This window comes from Lycium ferocissimum, chromosome 9 (assembly GCF_029784015.1).
Source record: "Lycium ferocissimum isolate CSIRO_LF1 chromosome 9, AGI_CSIRO_Lferr_CH_V1, whole genome shotgun sequence".
NCBI lineage: Eukaryota > Viridiplantae > Streptophyta > Magnoliopsida > Solanales > Solanaceae > Lycium > Lycium ferocissimum.
In genome coordinates this window covers 22,764,986-22,781,471 of record NC_081350.1, presented here as the reverse complement: position 1 = coordinate 22,781,471, position 16,486 = coordinate 22,764,986, and the positions used below count along the sequence as shown (strand labels likewise).

The following is a 16,486-nucleotide window of genomic DNA, read 5'->3' as shown; positions in this document are numbered from 1 at the left end:
TTCTCAAGTACGATTATCTTTTAAGGCCTGGATTTCTTCTTTCATGCCTCCTTGATCCACCTAGGATCCTTAACTGCTTGAGAGTAACTGGATGGTTCAATATCAGTGGAAATAGAAGTAATGTAGGCTTTATGTTTGGGAGATTGATTTTGATATCCAATGTACTTGTTTAAGGCATATGGTGTGTCAGCATGTATGTTCAGAGATACAAAATCTCTCTTCCATATAGGAGGATTTTTTTTTGTTCTAGTTGAGTGTCTGGTTGTAGTTTCAGGTGGCTGAATTATTTGAGGAATAGGATCAGCTATGATTTGAGCATTTCAATCTCAACATTAGGTATTTCTGCCTTGTCAATAATCGGGTCCATCATATCTTCATTATGCTCTTGATGTGGTATTTGTGGCTCCTCTATCATGTGTTGAGTAGCATTTGGAGTAGTATTTGTAGGAAAGTTAGAGAGTTCAGTTGTCATCAATTGTGTTTCAGGAGAACTGACAGGAAATAGTAGTTGACTTTCTATGTTTTTTGTAGCAAAAGGAAAAATATCCTCTCTAAAATTTACATCTCTGTTGACAAAGAAAGAATTCGTAGCAATATCAAATAAAATATATCCCTTTTGAACCTCTGAATATTTCACGTGAATTGCCATTTTTGCTCTTGGCATAAGTTTGTCATGTTCCTAAACTATTTTAGCAAAACATAGATAACCTAATACTTTAAGATGATTAAGGTTTGGTTTCTTATTATGCAGTTCCTCACAAGGTGACATATTATTGATGTCTGTACTAGACAACCTATTTATCAAATAAATAGCAGCTAGTACACAATGTCCCCAAAATTTTATTGGAATTTTACCTTGAAATCTGATAGCCCTGGTAATTTTCAACATATGTCTGTATTTCCTCTTAGCTACTCCATTTTGCTGAGGGGTATAAACATAGTTTTCTGATGAATTATGCCTAAAGTAAGAAACAATCAAGCTCACATATGAAATTAACAAATTCTGTTTCATTATCTGTTATGATAATTTTGACGCTTTTACCAAACCGAGTTTACACAAAGTTAAAGAAATGCTTAAGAGATACACAAACATCTAATTTCTGTTTAAGCAAAAATAACCAAGTCATTTTAGTGTAATCATCAACAATAGTAAGAAAATACTTGTTGTCATCAAAAGTTGTTGTTTTATAATGGCCCCACAAGTCTACATGAATCAGCTCAAATAAACTAATACTCTTTATACTACTAGAAGGAAAGGGTATTCTTGCTTGTTTTGCACAAGGACATACAGTGCACTTAGTTACACAATCCTAATTACTTTGTATACTAGCAGTTAATATTCTCTTAAGAACTATAGAGGACACATGTCCACATCTTCTATGCCATAAGCCTATATCACAATTGTTTTTCTAAAAAATTACCTCATTTGCTCTTGCATCCATAGAGGTATTAAGTGTTTTATGATTAGCATGTGACATAAGCAGATACAACCCATCTTCTTCTTTACCAATCTCCCTTACCTTCCTAGTGAAGAGATCCTGGAATATATAAAAATCAGGAAAAAATAGTGCAGAACACTTAAGTTCTTTTGTGATCTTAGATATAGATAATAAGTTGAATTTAAATTGTGGTATGTTAAACACATCAGAAACTGTGTTTCTATCAGAGATGGAATATTTTCCTGGATGAGTTACTTGTGTCACATCTCCATTTGGCAAACAAACTTTCTTTGGATTTGTGATCTTAACTACTGAATCTTTATTTAATAGTTTTATATCAGACACCATGTGATTAGTTGCCCCTGTATCTATAATCCATTCATGCACACCATCAGTTACTATAAAATATTTAGGTATAACTGCAAAGTTTGCTAAAGGTCTTTGAAGTAGATACAGTGCTTGAGCCTTTGTTCAAGAGTTGGAGAATCTGCTCATATTGATCATTTGTAAAAAATGCATAGTTTCCAAGCTTTGTGGTGTCTGTCATCTGCATTTAAGAGTTTGAACTTTCACCTGTCTCAACCTTTGAGTATGTATTCTGAGTGCATATATTAGTGTTATGAGCATAGCTAAACTGAGGTTGACACTGCTTGCCAAACTGTTGTGAAAACTGACCAAACTGTGAAACAGGACCGTTATTAGCAGCACCAACAACATTTTCTTGCATCAAATTGACATTGTATGCTGCATTGTTTCCTGTTCCTTTTCTTTGAAACTTGAAATCAGAAGGATATCCAACCACCTTATAGCAACTCTCCTTACTATGCCCTTTTCTTTTGCACACCTCGCATACTAGATTATCGTTTTTTCTTGAATCTTTGAGCCTTTCCTTGCCCAGTCTGATTTTTAGTGTACATAGCTAAGTCAAGATTGTTCACAACATTTGTTCGATTATTACTTATCACACTTGAAGTACCAACTACACTTTTTTGACTTTCATCACTTATTATCATTGAATATGCCTGATTCACAGTGGGTAAAGGATTCCTAAGACGAATCTGCCTTCCAGCTTTTGAATAGGTTTGGTTTAGCCCCATCAAGAATTGACACAACTTTAGTTTCTGTAGATACAACACAAAATCTCTTGACCTAGGACACTCACAACTAGGTGAAGGAACCAAAGCCTCAAATTCTTCCCAAAGATCCTTTAATCTTGAAAAATACACAGAAACAAAAGCAGTACCCTGGGTTAAAGTAGAAATTTCTTTATGTATGTTGAAAGTTCTTGAACAGCCTTACTAAACCTCTCAGCTGGGTCATCGCACACTAATTGTGCATTCCTAACATACATTATACCACCTAGCAAATTTTTCGGGCCTGCATTCATGATCCAAGACAATACAATAGCATTACTCTTTCCCAGCTATCCTGCAATATTTATGGGAAATTTTCTTTCTTAGTAGTTCCATTCACAATTCCTAGTTTGTTTCTTCCTAGCAATACGACTCTCATATTACTGAACCAAATTGGGTAATTTTCAATACCAGTTAATTGAAACGAAATCAATTGAATTCCACTTACATCTGCAGGAGATGAGAACAATGGATGATTATAGTCAAGTTCTCCAATCTGATTCCCAGAGTTTTGAGTCACTTGCTCCCCTGGAACTCCATCTCATTTGTGACCTCCATTATTGAAGCCATTGTTGGGAATTTCATTTCGATCGTTCATCATTTTTTAGAATCTTTGAGTCGATCTTTTCTTGATCAGAAATTGATAGTATACAGCGGAAATTTAGACAAGAATGAAATTGAATCAATGAGCTTAACGTGGTAGCTCTGATACCATGTAAAAAAAAATGGATCTTGGGCCTAACTCAACCCCAAAAGCTAACTCATGAGGGGAGGATTGCGCAAGTCCATATAAGGAGATCACCGATCTCATTAACCATCGAAGTAAGTATTTTTTGCATTCTTCAACACCCCACCTCACGCCCAGGACTAGACATCTGTTGCGTGGGCAATTTAATTTGGGGCCCAACAACGGGTGAGATGGGCCGTGATCTGATCCATGTTCCTATTCAAGATGAAGATGATAACATTGATAGATAAAGAGAGGAATTGAGAGATGAAGAAATCAGAAAATCTTATTCAATGATATGAAGTTCAATATACAAGCAGTGTATATTTATATACATGGTTAAAGCTTAACTAATCAACTAACTCTTTTAACTAACTAACTAACTACTTTATAACTAATTACATGAGATGGTATCAAGACTAATCTACCCTTCAATAACTTAGAGTTTCGATAAATTTGTTACTAGAACAATAATTTAAACAAAATTTCGTATGCAAGAACATTTTTATCTTTTTAAGCAAATTTATTGCAAGAAATTGCTACAGATGACCCTCGACAGGATTGGTGTTTACATTTTGCTCTCATTTTGTATATGCTCAAGAGTAGACATGTTTGAATTTAGGGGCAAGACAAATGATATATGTGCTCTTATAATAGAAGCCGGCATATTGCAAGCTTCCAGAACAAGCTAGGGTCCGAATCAAAAGAGAATTTGTGACGATCCAGTATGATTTGTGACTTATCTAACATGGTAGCTAAGTTGAATATCACATTAAGTCATACCGGTTTATCATGTTTTGCATACTACAATACATTGTTTTTAGTTCCTCTTACCGCCATTTCTATCACTCTTAATTTGAAATAAAAAGGTTATTTCCGTACAATTTCAAAATTGAAGATAATATTTAAATAGCATTACAAAAAGTATCTTTTGACGCAACAACATACATAGTATAATCTTATAAGCGGGGTTTGGGGAAGATGGAGTATACGCAGACCTTACCCCAACCTTTGCAGGGTAGAGAGGATGTCTCCAATAGAGTACCTCGGCTCAAGACAATTATTTTCAAAAATGATTTGAAAGAAAAACAAGATGAAAACGGTAAGATGAAAATAATGAAGAAAGGAAAGTATTGACGGTACAAATATTAAGAATAACCAAAGTAAAGGGAACAGCAGTACTAATGAAATCGAAGCATAAGATAATTGGGCGATTGGTAGTGGGGCCCGGCCCACAAACACGTCATCCATCAAAATTCACTCCTCGTTGGGACTTGGTACTACAAATTGTGAATCATTATAGATAATTCGCATTCCTGATAATTATTCGCATTGATCATGGAGGAGTGTATTTCACAAGTATTTATAAAATTTACAGCAACATATATTCTTCGGATTTGCGAAAAGGTGTAAATGAAGGAAGCATTGAACAATTTTTGCTTATTATATGCAAATTCTCCAACAAAAGTAATCATGCGCTAAAAGTTCTTCGGCTTCAAGAAGTTTGTTAGTGTAATGTTTTGAACATATGTCATTTTAATGCAGTTTAGCCAGGAAAAATGGTGTTTGATTAAGAATAAGAAAAATCAAATGAAAGAGAGAATTCGATTTGATGATCATAAAGAAAGCACTCAACCAAACAAATGAGATGACACTAAATAGAGATAAGTTCGATTCTGCAAATTCATAAGATAAAAACAATTTAAGCTCTCAAGGAAGTAGAAAAATACCAGCGTGGATGGTATGCTATTATAGTGTGTTAGGATATTTTAGAGGTTTAAATTCAAAATCTTAATGACTATATGGTTGTCTTTGCCTTTAGCGTGGATGGTATGCTATTATAGTGTGTTAGGATATTTTAGAGGTTTAAATTCAAAATCTTAATGACTATTTGGTTGTCTTTGCCTTTGAAGAAAAATATTTGCTTTAGATTCAAAATCTTAATGACTATATGGTTGTCTTTGCCTTTGACGAATTTTTTTTTTTGCTGAGCTTCTAAAGGTTAGACGGGTGCAACGTGTTAGGTATTAGTTAAGTTTAACATTTTATTTATTTGATCCAATTCCCCTATCTTTTTCTTCGTGCAAGTTTGTTTAGAAAACCTTGCACACTTTTTTCTCAAAAAGTTTCTGAAGAGGAATTTTCTAAAAAACCTTTTGGGTTCTGGACAAAAATTCTACTAACAAAGAACAGCTATTCGAACATTTTTTTTTTTTCAGGAAAAAGAAAATCTCCAGAGAACTTCTCCTATTGTTTTTTTCTTCTTCTTTTCATTTAGCTACTTCTTCTTTAAAATACATATAACCCTTTTGACAATTATATTGGTCCACTTACGCCCTTTCATCATTGTAAATTGAGATCAATATCTAAAGTTCCAATTATTTTCGGAAAAGGTGAAAATGATAAAAAGCTTCTAATTAAGGTTTAGTTTAAATGAACTAAAGAACTAACGTGCTGTTGAATAGTCTAATTTACACCATATAACTTTAGTTGATACACGAAAAAAATATGTATAATTTTTTAGTCCCTAGTAACTTTAAACTCATTCAAAGTTTACATGAATTCTCCATTTGTATATTAAAAAAAATAGTTAACTTGACATTACGTTCTTTTCAATTGAGTCTTAACGTTGGAAGGAGGAAAAAAGATGTAGAAAGGGCACGCATTGCACATATTATCCCAAATATGCATTATCCATTGCATGCACATGTTATACCTAATAAGACAAAAAATGTCTAACGTACCATGTAAGAAATTTCAATTATTCTATGTAAAAAGTGAAATAAGTTCAACTAGTCATAAAATTTTAAAAGAAAATGACTCATTATAAAGTGGAAATAGCAAAGCTCTTCCTAATTTATGAGAAATACTCCCTTCGATTCGAATTATTCATTTAACGTAATTTGTTGCTGATTGTTTGATCCTATGTCTGTATCAATAAGAATAGAGAAAATTAACAAAGAATCACGAGACACAATAATGAGAAAGTTCATCAGAAATAACTTATAGTACTAATTTTTAAATTAATTGTTCATATGGAAAAGAAATTTTTTCACTTTCAAATAGTAACATTTTATTTACTTAACAAATTTCACTATAGGGTGAAGTGTCAGAAGACCTAAACTAGAGGGTGTTTGGTTTAAATTCATGCTAATCATTGGACAACTCATATACAATTACATACATATACACAATGAGTATAATAGCAAGTCAACAACAGAGAGAACTGGCTGAAAATAGAGAGCGTGATATAGACGCGCCATGAAAGTACGTCACCTCGTAAAAGGCGGGGAGCAACCTCCGTCCTCTTCAATTTAAAAAACATAGCGATCCCTGTGTGTCTAGTTGCCACCACAAAAAATAGTAAATACTCTACCACTCTTACAAACTATATATATTATATCCTCACTACCATCTGAAGCATTTCTTCTTAAACAATACATACAAACAAGAGAGAGAGAGAGAAAATAGTTTAGAGGGTGTTCTTGAATTAGAAAAAAAAAAATGAATGTTGTCCATATTTGGTGAAAATTGTGATGAAAAAAAGGAGTACTATGAATCTAACCAGAAAAACGAGCACATATTTATAAAAGAGGGCGGGGTTTTCCACTGTATAAAATATTGAACGCATAAGAAAATAAGAAGACTTACAAAACGCACATGGCTTCTTGAGTTTGTTTCTTTTGGTCTCCACATTTTTTTTTTTTTGAATTATTTTTTGTTTTGGTTTCACATGGTCACCTTTTACATTCTTCGTAATGGTCCAAAGGCTTGTAGTATTATTTTTATCTTTGACTGAGCACTTTCAAGAGATTCTTTCAGATCTACAGTGAAAAAGAAGAAGGTGGGTTGCTCAGAAAATATTCAACCAACTTTCTTCTTCTTGTTTTGGTTTTTGGTTCAATACATAAAGTTTCAAGAATTCTTGAAAACTAAGAAAGGTGGCTACTTTTAAGCTATTTGGTTGACTTTGGTATCTGTGTACGTGAAATTTTGATCTCAATTTGCATTGGAATAAGCAAATTTGAGTTGCTCATTGTATGATGAATTTGTTGATATCAACAACCTGGCTATTTTTCAAGTTTTTTTTCTTCTGAATTATTAATCTTTAAGGTGAAATATGTGTCCCACCTCAATTATTTTCTTGAATTGTATTCTTTAAGTTCTTGTTGGAAGTTGTAGTAAAGGGTGATTTAAAAAAAAAAAAAAAAAATTCTGTTTCCACCTCATTTCATTTGTTTCATTGATTTTAAGTTGTTGGTAGTTTTTTCAAGAATTAACATCATGAGCTTTTGATTGCAGAAGAAAATTTTAGTTCAAATCATTGAGAATTTTTTTCCTAGCTTCTGTTGTAATAATAAAAAACTGGCAAAGTTGACGTTTTTCATTAGTGACTTGTGATTATTGCTGATGGTGGTATCAATATTCACATCCTGTATTTGGATCTTTAAAAAAGGCCTTCTTAATGCTTGTTGAAATCTCTCTAAGAAATCAGTTTTCAGTTGTTCTATTGAAGAAAGGTGTAGTGGCTTTCTGGCCTGCAATTTGGTTTTATCTGTTGTATGTATCCTATTGATTATGTGTATATTCATCCATTTGCTCTGTGTTGCACTTGTGTCTCAACTGATACATAAGTCTCAAATTTGGTTCTTCCAATAAGGATCAATACACTTATCTTTCTTAATCATTTTGTTTGCAGACATTGTTCAGCAGTTGAGCTGAAGGCTCTTGAATAGTCACGTGTGTCTAGAGACAATTTTACGTTCTCCTTATAGCTCTCGGTGTTGAGGATCTTATTGAGAATTCAATTCAGTTAAGCTCAGATGCGAGAATTGTAGTGATAGTTTGACTTTCGGGTTGTATGTTATATTGAATAAGTTCAAATGGTTTGCGAGATGGAAAGTGATCAAGCAGATGACATGGAGTTCGAAGTGGAAGTGGAAGAACTTTCGTCAATGTGGCCTGAAGATATGAATGAAGCTGGAAAACAATTCAACATAGATAGGCCAGGTGAAGATCAAGATATGTTGGAGGACGTTACTATCAATGAAGATTCAACCATAGTTGATTTCAAGCGCCTTGTGGAACTTACTAATTACAGTGAGAGAGGGTCATCTCAGTTGGCTTACTTAGTAAAAAACTGGGAATCTAAACAGGAAAATGCTGTAAGGCTACTTAGAGAAGAGCTTGACAATCTTAGCAAGCAACAACAAGAATCAGAGCTGAAGAAATTGGAGATATTGGAGAAGTATCAATTCGAGGAAGAAAGGTATGGGGGTGATAAGCGTCCAATCTCTATATTGGATGAAGAATTGAAGAGATACATATTTCAAGAGGCTCCTAGGAAAAGGAATGATGTGAGGGTTCAAGATAAACTAGAAATAGATGCTGAGTATGACAGCATAAAGTACTGGAAGCAAAGAGCTAAACATTTGGAGAAGTTGTTGGAAGCGAGTGTTCAGCGGGAGCAAATACTAAATGAGAAATTGCAGGAAAGCATAGAAAATCTTGAAAGGCAGTCCTCTCCAGTGGAAGAATTATCTCAGGTTCTGAAAAGAGCAGATAATTTCTTACACTTTGTCCTCCAGAATGCACCAGTTGTCATCGGCCACCAGGTCAGTTTTCTCTTAGAATGATTTGATGAGTATTCACCTTACCTAAATTGGAAGTGCTCCCAGTTTCTTGTTTATCATCTTTAAAGATGCGCCTGAGCTTAGGACACTATTCAAACAATGGATTAATCAAGTACTTGGGCTACAGTAAACTACTTAATTTGGTTAAGTGGTATAAAGCCATTGTAAAAGCACTTCTTCTGCACTACTAACAACTAGGACATATGAATCTGGCAGATTGTGTTAATTATTCAAACACCAGTTACTTTTTTATTAAAACCATGCATCTCTAAACAATCAAAATAAGAAGAGAAGAGCTAACAATTGATGCTTGTATGGTGCGCTTCTTTGCATGACCTTTTAGGTTCAACTTAAGCCAGATAAGGGAGTAATCACTTTTGAATATATTTCACATGGAAAACACTTTTACTCGTTAATATCCTAGTCAAAATGTCTTGTAGTGTTTGTTTGCATCAGTTGCAAGTTTGAGAAAGTGCTGGCTTCTAGCATAGTCCAATTGGTATCAGTAGAAAATTCAAGCTACACATAGTGAGCAGTCTTACTCTCTTTTCTCAGTTGTTGTAAGAAACAAAAGTTTGATCGGATATCTCCACATACCTTAATTATCTGAAAGTTTTTCTGCTCAGCTATTAGAAGCAATTGGGATGATGAAATTTTCATTCTACTCATTACCCCAATCCCTCTTCCTAGATATAATCGCCCTCATTTGTAAACAGATGTTGGATCATTTCCAAATCTTCTTTAACCTCTACATCGTTGTCCTTCAACTAGTTTAAAGGCGTATTATTTATTGATGTCATATGTTCGGAAGCAACTAACTGTTCAATATATTATGTTGTGCAGGACAATGAGTTACGCTATCGCTTTATCTACAATCATTTCCCAAGTCTGCGTGAAGAGGTATATCAACCTTAATATGCTTTAGAACTTCTCCTTCAAAATATGAGGTTGCTCAATATTCTCTTGGAGTGGAATCTAGTTTCTTCCTATAATTCATCAGTTCACTTTGATGAAATTTCTTTGGCATTTAAAATCTGGTATGTTTTTTACTCAATCATACTTATCTTTCAGGACATCATCGGCAAAACAGATGTAGAGATTTTTACCGGTTCCGGTGTAAAGGAATCTCAAGACTTCAAAAGAGAGGTTTTGGAACGGGGGATACCGGCAAAGAGGGAAATTACATTTGACACAGGATTATTTGGGTCAAAGACTTTTCTAATATATGTTGAACCTGTGTTCAGTAAGGCAGGAGAGACCATTGGTGTAAATTATATGGGAATGGAGATAACTGATCAGGTGAGTTAGATTCTTTACCAGTAACTCTAGATTCTTCACTGGTTACTCTTGTTGGTATTCAGCAGTAATTTTTCCAAGGAAGTTTGAGTTCTGATGTTCAAAAAATCAGTTTATCATCAATGTATTTTTTGGTGAATGATTCATGGAAGCTCAGCAATCTTACGGTCAAATTGCAGGTAAGAAAAAGAGAAAAAATGGCAAAGCTACGCGAAGAGATAGCTGTACGGAAGGCCAAGGAGACTGAACTTAACAAATCTATTCACATAACAGGTTCATTTACATATTATAAGCTTTATGTACATATGTGAAGTCAGCTGCTGGAAGAATAATCATCACTAAGGTTATATACTTCTATTTGTTGCAGAGGAAACAATGCGAGCAAAGCAAATGCTTGCAACCATGTCTCATGAGATTAGATCTCCTTTGTCAGGAGTAGTCAGCATGACCGAGATTCTTTCTACCTCAAAACTGGACAAGGAACAGCGTCAGCTTGTGAATGTAATGTTGTCTTCAGGAGACTTGGTTCTTCAACTAATAAATGACATCCTTGACCTTTCCAAAGTCGAGTCAGGTTCAATTTCATCCTCTTTTCTTTTGCGTTGCAGCATTTGCTTGATGCCATCTCCCAGATGTTTGTATTTGGATGTTTCGACGAATCGTGTAGATCTAGTTTTAAAAAAATTCATGAGCTTTTCATTTGCACACTCGTCTGGATAGTTGAAGGACAGAGTTCAATAAATGAAATGCTTAAGAATATAGTTCTATCCCAAAGTCACCTTTCTAAGTTATAATATTTGCTTTTCTATGTGTAGAAGCATTTGGACAAAAAGAACTTTGCAAACTTAAGAAATTGTTTCTTCTGTTTAGATTCCTTTTGGATTAGACAAGTTTTTACTCTCTGGAATTTTCTGTGAACGTTTAGTGATTTTGTTTCTCGTCTTAGCAGAAATTAACTACATATACTTTGATTAACTTGATTGTCCTGTAAAAAAGTTACTGTCTAATTCTTCTTCAGGAGTAATGAAGTTGGAAGCCACAAAATTCCGACCAAGGGAGGTTGTAAAGCATGTCTTGCAAACTGCAGCAGCATCACTACAGAAAATATTAACATTGGAAGGCCACATTGCTGAAGATGTTCCCATTGAGGTAAGATTTCTCATAGACTATTTACATTGATGGTAACCTCGCCCCATCGTCTCACCCTAATTATAAGAACATGACAGTAAAAAATCTCAGAAAGATATCAGTTGACCTATTACTTATCCCCATACATGTCTAACTGCTTCTACCCACCCCAACCCCCCCAAACCCCAAAAACTCATTATCTCTGTAGTTTTATCTTTTATGAGCTTCCTACTGAAGAGTTTTCTTTACATCAGGTTATCGGGGATGTACTAAGAATTCGCCAGATTCTCACGAACTTGATCAGGTATGAAAATCTTTCGGTGGCTGAAGGTCTCTATGGTGCTAGATCTTTCATGTTACTAGTGCTCGGTACTGAAAACATCTGCTGCATATTCTGATTTCTTCTCTAGTCTTCCTCTCATTTACTGCAAATGGGACATATCTACACTGTGGAAATGAAATGAAATGTGTACATCCTTCTTTTACTTGAGCATGCGAATTTTTGCCATCCTGTTATTTCATAGTACAGTACCAGCAGAGTTTTTTTTTTTTTTTTTTTTTAGTTGGGGCATAAAAGCACATACCTTTCTCCAACTTTTTGCTGAAAATTCCCCATAAACTGTATTGAAGACGTAGGAAACCTGAGTAGTTTCTTATGTTATGCAGCAATGCTATAAAATTTACTCATGAAGGAAAGGTTGGTATAAAGCTGTATGTGGTTCCCGAGCCATGTACTCTTGTCAAACAAGGATCTCATAAGAGAATGGCTTCTGATAATTCAAAGGTTTTAGCAAAGATATGTAAAGAAGATAAGTGTACATCACCATCTCACAATGCCCTTGATCGAAAAGGCTCCGGTGGATGCAAAGATGCTGATTGTGAAAATGAAAGATCGACGCAGAATGGGGAGTGCAATTATTCGGAACAAAATGGGGCTTCAATAGAAGATGAAGTGGTTGATCCTAACCAACAGGAAACAACAGTGTGGATACGTTGTGATGTTTATGACAGTGGGATTGGAATACCAGGTATGTTTTACAAACTCAGTCTTTCTTGCTTAGTCCGTTGACATATTAATGATGCCATGACCTGGTTGCTGATCCATAAATTTCATGGAGTACCGTTGACCTTATTTTGTATACAGTTTATGTTCAGTGCACTGACAGTTTAAATACAACAACAACAACATACCTAGTGAAATCCCACAATGCCTTTGACAGTGTAAATAATTTTCAAAATATTAGGTTAAAGTAACTTTCCACATGAAGCCTGATATGATAATTTTGAAAATAGAGCGATAGCTTGCTATGACCGGTTAAGTTGCACTGATGGTGCCAAAATTATTTACATTGTCAGCGAATATAACTTGAAACTCTTTTGTAGAATCTTTAGTTTTTTTTTTTTTTCTTCAAAAATTATGGTTCTAATGTTGCTAAGCCAGTTTTACCTTGCTTAACAGAAAATGCTATACCCACTCTATTCAAGAAATATATGCAAGTCGGAGCAGATACTGCTCGGAAGTATGGTGGGACAGGACTAGGATTGGCAATCTGCAAACAACTGGTAATTCTCAAAAGCTTCTGAATTTCATTTAGTTTCAACTTTGTTTTCGAACAGAAGTTCAAAGATTTAAATATGTGCATTGAGAAAATTTTGGAGAAATGCAAAGGATGCTGTTCTAATAGGTTCATTTTGACCCGCCTTTCATCATTTCAGGTTACTTCATCCTAGTTATGATTGGGTCTGCGATGGATAAAATAATCGTAAAAACCTGCCTATATTGTCCCTAAACACATAATAGTTGGTCGCCATTTTACCTAACTTATTGATCATTTAGCACAATGAAAGCTCTTTATGTTTGAAATTCCAAATCCCTATCCAGAATCTTGTTAGTAATACGATAACTTCACAGTGATAGCGCATTAACAATTTTCAACTTCAAGACTTCCAAAACATTCTTCTGATTTTATGGATCGTGCAAAAGGTGTCTTAGTTTTTTAGGACTCGTCATTAGTTGTCCTACTTTTTGGAAATGAATCCAAGCTCGGGATAGCTTTCGAATGGAGTTAGCTTTATATACAAAACTCATGCAAAGTCTTGAAATGTCGGACAACGAAACCCTATAGACCAAGGGCTGACTTATATTCTTTTGAAAGTTTATTAATTAAAGTCTTAGAGTTTTCAAAATGGAAGAATGCGAAGTAATTGAAATGCCCTCAAGTATCATTTATAGTCCACAAGCATTGCCATATTATACTGCAACTCAAATTTTGGCATAGCATTTTCACTTATACTGAAATGACTTATGTTGAACTGCTATGATATTAGTACTTACCTTGACCCCTCATTTTCTAATTGAACAGGCTGAGCTTATGGGAGGTCATATGACTGTATCGAGCAAAGAGAACCATGGATCTACCTTTACATTTATTCTACCTTACAAGGTTTCACCAGTATGTGATAGTTCAGATGATAATGAAGAACTCTCCGAAATGGACAATCATGATACTTCTTCCGAAGGAAATGATGATGACATAAATTCCGGTTTTTTCCAATTCCAACAGCGCACTTTAGGTTCCTTGTTTTCTTCTCACAGTTCTGGAAGAGCCACAAAACTTTCACCAAACAGTTTTGGGTTTAACACTTTGAATAAGACTAATGGATTGTCAGTGAACTCCCATTCTTTCCCTCTAGATAGCAATACATCAAAAGAGTCGGGTTCAGTAGAAGATGCATGTTCAGTAGCTGATGCTGTTGAGACATCTTCTGAGCCTGAATCTTCCTTCAGGCACACCCGAAATTCTAGCAACCCAAGCACGTCTGGTAGAGACCAAAAGATTAACGGTATTTTAGATCATCAGCTCCATAACCCTTGTTTATCTTCCGCTAATTCTGTAACTACAAACAGAGATCAGGGTGAAATTACAAGGAAAATAGAAAAAAGTCAGATACAGGAACAACCTGATAGAAGTTCTGAGTGCTCTTCTAGCAACGGTGCAAACATTTTGAAGACCTCTTCGAAACCCAAGATCCTTCTCGTAGAAGATAACAAAATACTTGTGATGGTAACACGGTCGATGATGAAGCAGTTGGGTCATGACTTAGATATAGTGAACAATGGATTAGAAGCTGTGCGTGCGGTTCAACGTGACAGATATGACCTCATTCTAATGGTATGTTAACTAAAGTTTGGTTTTTCTTTCAGTAAAGCTTTTGTATGTGGCGTGTTTATTTACTTGTTCTTAGGCTCTACATAGATTAATGGCTTACATTTGGTAGTATTAAATATTAGCCAGGGAGGTATTGATGCTAACTTGTGCTGGAAATTATTTTATTTGTACAGGATGTGTGCATGCCAGTCATGGATGGGCTTCAAGCTACAAGATTGATACGATCATTTGAGGAATCTGGTAACTGGGATGCAGCAAAAGATGCTGGCATTGATGAAGAGGTGTCTCCTTCAAATTCCTCACAAAGAAGCGATGAATCCTCCACAAAGCGGATTCCTATAATTGCAGTAAGAACCTACACTCTCGATGCCTAATTACTTGTGCTTTACGGCCTCTATTGTTACATATTATCTCTTGCTTGTTCCATTTTTCTTTCTGTTGTTGGTGACCTTACAGTATCATTCTTATAATCCTTTTGTATGCACTAACTAAAAGAAAAAATCTAGGACTGAATGTTTAAAGTGATACGTCTCATACTAAAGTAACAAAATTATTGAACTTAATGAAGATAGGAATTGAATCTGAGTAAACAGGAAAATTTCATTGCCATAGATGCAAGAGGTCTACATATCAATCACCCCCAAGAATTGTACCCTTTCACAAGCCATTTCAGTACAAATGTCTATAAATTGTGATCTAACTGGCTTCATGTGGAAAATCAGTCTATTGAATCTTAAGTTGCTAAGTTATTGAAGTCTCCAAATACTAGGACATTTATGTGGCTAGCCTCGTTTTTTCGTTGTGTCATGCAACCTTTTCTTCAATCAATCTTCTGTTGCAGCTAACAGATGAAACCTGTTTACTTTATCGCAGATGACAGCCAATGCATTATCGGAAAGTGCAGAAGAGTGTTATGCAAATGGTATGGACTCTTTTGTATCAAAGCCAGTTACACTCCAAAAATTAAAAGAGAGTCTTCAACAGTATCTACCATGACATCTTTCCTTGTAAATGTATGCACCTGTACAGGAATAGAAGAAAAAAAAAATGAATGTGTTAGGAAATTTTGTAATCAGTGTATCAAGTTGCTGTGCTGCTAGTTGTCTTGCTCAGAGTAATGTACATTAATAGTCTGCCTTCTGTTCCTCTACTATACTAGTCCTCATAGCAGCAACTCACATATCTGAAACTGATGTGGACTTACCAAAAATGGAAAGGTTTTTTATGAATTCCATTGAAGAGGGAAAAAGGTATGAGAATAATTATTACGTATCGATATGTGTAATATAATACTAATTCTCACTCACTCACTCCACTTAATTACTAGTTACCTATCCCAACCTGCTTGGGATTGAAGCTCCCTTATTGTACTAACTCCACTTACCCAACCCCCTACCACCACCCCACCCCCAACCCCAAAATAAAAATAGAGAGGTCTGCAATAAAAGGAAATTGTTTTCCATTTGTTACTTCTTCATGTTGATTGAAGAACGGATAAATTCCAATTAATCTCCATAACCTTTTGTGGTTAGCGTAACGAGGACCCTTTCACTTCTTGAAACGTTTTAGAATAATGACATTTTCCATTCAATTACGATATTTTCCATTCTTACTTTTTAACTTTTCAAAATAATTATCGATGGAATATTTTTAATAATTGTTGGAATAATTGATGATCACTCCGGTGAGGATCCGATCAATGGTGATGATGTAGAGAAGACGAAGATATCGAAATGTAAAGACAAACGCATACTTGGACCATTTGAAAGTTCAACACTTTAAACATATTCTGGGCCACTTACATAATTGGGCCTATCTACTCTTTGGGCCAGCTGTTTCTCAAATTGCCAGACCACACAAACTGGCCCAAAAGGACAGCTTTCATACACACGTATACACAATGAATACGTACATAGTAGGTTCTAGAATTTTCATCGGTGTACATTCTATTTTGTATAGA

The 16,486-nt window shown here is 34.9% G+C and overlaps 2 protein-coding genes across 2 annotated transcripts; one reads left to right on the top strand and one right to left on the bottom strand.

The window, feature by feature from the left end:
* Positions 1-679: 679 nt before the first annotated feature.
* Positions 680-3,173, bottom strand: LOC132031671 (uncharacterized). The gene is made up of 10 exons (XM_059421618.1): positions 3,125-3,173; positions 2,957-3,022; positions 2,744-2,816; positions 2,462-2,651; positions 2,013-2,358; positions 1,894-1,926; positions 1,644-1,807; positions 1,422-1,538; positions 1,057-1,100; positions 680-959 (listed from the first exon to the last, which is right to left on the bottom strand). Exons 1-10 carry the CDS (start codon positions 3,171-3,173, stop codon positions 680-682), a joined length of 1,362 nt encoding a protein of 453 aa, XP_059277601.1.
* A 3,579-nt stretch (positions 3,174-6,752) lies between these two features.
* On the top strand, positions 6,753-16,134 carry LOC132029909 (histidine kinase 5). Its single transcript, XM_059419315.1, has 13 exons — positions 6,753-7,143; positions 7,999-8,914; positions 9,776-9,832; positions 10,004-10,231; positions 10,408-10,501; positions 10,596-10,802; positions 11,247-11,377; positions 11,611-11,660; positions 12,023-12,384; positions 12,816-12,919; positions 13,720-14,529; positions 14,700-14,873; positions 15,400-16,134. The coding sequence occupies exons 2-13, from the start codon at positions 8,183-8,185 to the stop codon at positions 15,520-15,522; spliced, it is 3,072 nt and encodes a 1,023-aa protein (XP_059275298.1). The 5' UTR covers positions 6,753-7,143; positions 7,999-8,182; the 3' UTR covers positions 15,523-16,134.
* The last annotated feature ends 352 nt before the right edge of the window (positions 16,135-16,486 follow it).